Source organism: Vicia villosa, linkage group LG3 (assembly GCF_029867415.1).
Source record: "Vicia villosa cultivar HV-30 ecotype Madison, WI linkage group LG3, Vvil1.0, whole genome shotgun sequence".
Lineage (NCBI taxonomy): Eukaryota > Viridiplantae > Streptophyta > Magnoliopsida > Fabales > Fabaceae > Vicia > Vicia villosa.
Genome location: NC_081182.1, coordinates 176,910,584 through 176,914,221, shown reverse-complemented (window position 1 = coordinate 176,914,221; position 3,638 = coordinate 176,910,584). Strand labels below are relative to the sequence as shown.

The 3,638-nt window shown below is 42.0% G+C and overlaps 1 protein-coding gene across 1 annotated transcript; it reads left to right on the top strand.

Annotated features, from left to right (window-relative positions):
* Positions 1 to 1,086: 1,086 nt before the first annotated feature.
* Positions 1,087 to 1,908, top strand: LOC131659440 (uncharacterized). Its single transcript, XM_058928630.1, has 2 exons — positions 1,087 to 1,161; positions 1,246 to 1,908. Exons 1-2 carry the CDS (start codon positions 1,087 to 1,089, stop codon positions 1,906 to 1,908), a joined length of 738 nt encoding a protein of 245 aa, XP_058784613.1.
* The last annotated feature ends 1,730 nt before the right edge of the window (positions 1,909 to 3,638 follow it).

The window sequence follows — 3,638 nt, the reverse complement described above, 5'->3', positions numbered from 1 at the left end:
AGGAAGGATCTTAAAACCGGGCAGTGTTCAGGGTAGTTCGGAGGAGAATGTTTCCACGGCGGAGGAAAGCTCGTTTAGTGAAGGTGGCAGAATTGATAGCGACTTTTCAATGGTTCCACATGCTATGGAGGAGGCGCAGACGGCTAGGTCTAGGGGAGGAGTTGACGGGTCGGGCGGTGTAGCAGGAAAAGAACATATGAAGGGAGATGGAAGATGTGTGTTTGTTTCACCAAAAGATATTGCTGCGTGCTCTGTGCATTCTGCAAATACGATTTTGCATACTAGTGACCCTTTTCCGGTCCATGCTATTAATGCTAATAGCTGTTCAGATACCAGGGGGAATTTCGAGGGAAACAAGGAGATTTTAAAAGGAGGTGGCAAAGGTGATACAAAGGTAAGCACGTGTCAAGATGAAGAAGGTGGGACCCCAACGATTTTAAAAGCTCTCTCTTGTCCGTGGGCAGATGCTGGGCCGGGTGTTAAAGGAGTTTCTGGCCCAATCTCTTTTGACTCTGAATGTAGGAAAGTTTCTTTGGCAAAGCCCATCAGATGTGAGGCAAAAACTAAAAGAAAGAAAAAAAGATTAATCCAAGATTTGGGAAAGAGGGTGAACCAAGCACAATCGTATTTTGCGGTAATAGCCCCAAGATCCAACGGTTCTCTTGCTAGGGGAAGCGAAGCTGCTTTATCGTCGGAAGTGGAAGAGGATCCAATTTCTAATGGTACGTTCTCTCCTTGCATTTCTCTTACTGATACTGAGGTTATGAGATGCAATAGCCGCCTTTTGAATTCTTCAAAATCTGAGGTGGGGCAGAGATTATGGAAGTCAATTAAGAATTTAGGTGTGGTCAGCAATATGGAAGAGAGCAAAAATATTAACATGGTGGAAGGGATGGAATTGAGAGACAAAAACAGAGTTAAGGGAAAGAAGGAGTCAGTTAATAAGTGTTTATGAATATCTTTTCATATAACATCCGGGGGGGAGGAAGCGTAACTAAGAGAAGGAGAGTGAGTTTCACTTTAAGATCAAACAAGGTGGAGGTGGGTTTCATACAGGAAACGAAGCTTTCTAGTTTCAGTGACAGTATGGCGTATTCTTTATGGGGCAGTAAAGAGGTAGAATGGACTGCGTCTAACTCGGAAGGTGCTTCGGGTGGAATGGTAATCTTGTAGAAAAAAAACCTTTTGTCTGTTAACCATAGCTTTCGTGGACCTGGTTTTGTTGGCATCAATACTCTGTGGCAGGGAAGAAGTGTAAATTTGGTCAATATTTACGCACCGTGCAGCGTCAACTTACGGAGGGAGCTGTGGCAGAGGCTCATCGATAGAAGAACAAATAGCTTGAATGAGGAGTGGTGTCTAGGTGGGGATTTCAATGAGGTTACTAGCAGTGATGAAAGGTTAGGGGAGGGGCTAAACCATAACCGGAAAGGGATGGAGGAGTTTCGGGATTTCATGGTGAGAATGGGGGTGGTTGACTTACCGTGCGTTGGAGGTAGGTTTTCTTGGTTTAAAGACAATGGTAAGGCCATGAGCCGTCTAGATAGATTCTTGTTAACGAATAATTTGATTGATGCTTGGGGGGTGATTGATCAAAGGATTGGTATAAGAGATGTATCGGATCATGCGCCTATTCGTTTATTTTGTGGTGAAGTTGATTGGGGACCGAAGCCTTTTAAGTTCAATAATGCGTGGCTTAAACATGGTAAATTCAAGGAATTCATTTGCAATGAATGGGCTACTTTGAAGATAGAGGGGAGAGGTGACTTTATGTTGTTTGAAAAATTAAAAAAGCTTAAGAACAGGATTTTAGCTTGGAACCGTGAAGTTTTTGGGTGGATCGTGTCATACCCCAAAATTTACCCGTTTCTGTTTTCAGTTAAATTTATTAAGGGTATTAAAAATTAGGAGCCATAGGATTTAATATATCAATTATTAAACTCACTCTCCTATAAAAATTCCCTTATAAATCAGTTAAAGTCAGATGGAGGTGTGAGTAGCAAGCATTTGGGATCCAATTCGCTTTAAGCCCATTTATTTCTCATCATCTAACCTTATTATCATTTTTACCAGTTTATTATCATTTTTACCAAACAATATCATTATTATCTTCATTAATGCTTACTGTTAAAATTAGTATTAAGGTTATTTTTTCGCAAAATTGGTGGTGTCGTTAGTATTAATATGAGCTTCAATTATTACCAAAATTATTAGTTAATTCCTTATTATTGTTTTTTACAGTTAATAAGTTATTAAGAATATTATTATTGGTGTTAATCAATTGATTAGGAGAATTAGTCAGCAAGTTAATGGGCCACGAATTTGGTATTGGGCCAAGTAAAAACAAAAAGAGGAACTGGGCCGTGGATCCTTTGGATCAAACAGGCGGGTCAAACTGACCCGGCCCTGTTCACCGTCTCCCTCCATTCCCAGAACCCTAGCCTCCATTCCCAGCAGCGCCGCCGCTCCCTTCAAGCACAAACCCTAGCTCAAATCGTCCGCCCAGGCCCACAGATCAAACAATAAGCTGAATCTAATCTTAACAAATCTGAATCAAGACTAAAACAGAATCAAAACTTAACATAAGAAGAATCTGAATCATATTTTTATTGAATCAGTTACAACGAATTCGGAAATCAATTCTAAAATTCCTAATAATACCTAAATCAAATCATTCCTAAATCAAAAAAAACCCTAACTATAAAATTGAAGAAGAATTAAGATGAAAGGGGGAGGAGGTTTTCTGGAGATCGGAGGCCGCCGCGAACACGAGACTTCGTCTCCACCTTCGGACCTGCAAACAGAAGGAGAGAAAGAGATTGAGACGGAGAAAAATCTTGGGGGAGAGTCCTAAAGCGCCGCCGCAACAATTGTTCTTCGCCTTCAAATCTGCGGAAAGAAGAAGGAGATTAGAGGGGGAGCGTATACGATTCACAATACGAGACAAAAAGGTAACCAAAATCTGAACTTAGCTTTAGGGTTTCGAAGTTGTCTCCGATTTGCATGTACGTTTACGTTGTTCGATTTTTGATTCTGGAAAGATTCGGGGTATGTTGTTGAATTCTGGGTTGGGAGTTTGAGTTTTCCGGTGAAGATTCACCGGATTCTGGGTTTTAGACGGTGGCTTAGGGGCGGTAGATGGAGGTTCACGGTGGTGGAAGGGTGTGTTAGGGTTTTTTGTTTGAAGAGAAAGGGAAGAGCTCGAGAGAAGAGAGAGATCGGAGAGAGGAAGAGAGAGAAAGAAAGCTGGGAAATGAGAGGAGTCCCAAAGGAAAATGGGGTTAATCCCCTTGGAACCACCGGACGGAGACACGTGGCCTTTCAATGGCCACATGTTAGTGTGAGATGGACGTGATCCTCTCCGCCTCCCTCATCATACGCGCCCTTCGATCAGCGCATGCAGACCGTTTGATCTGCTTAGAGCCAGATCTAACGCTCCCCACTTGGGTACTCACCACAAACCACACACCTGCGCCACATTGGATCCAACGGATCCTTAGCTCTAATGGGCCTAACCCATTGCTATTGACACATCCCCAAATTGCTAATCTGTTGCAACATGCACCCCCCCTGCGCCAATAAAAAAAGATTCAATTAATAAAAACCAATTTTTTTATTTTTTTAATAATTGTGTAATG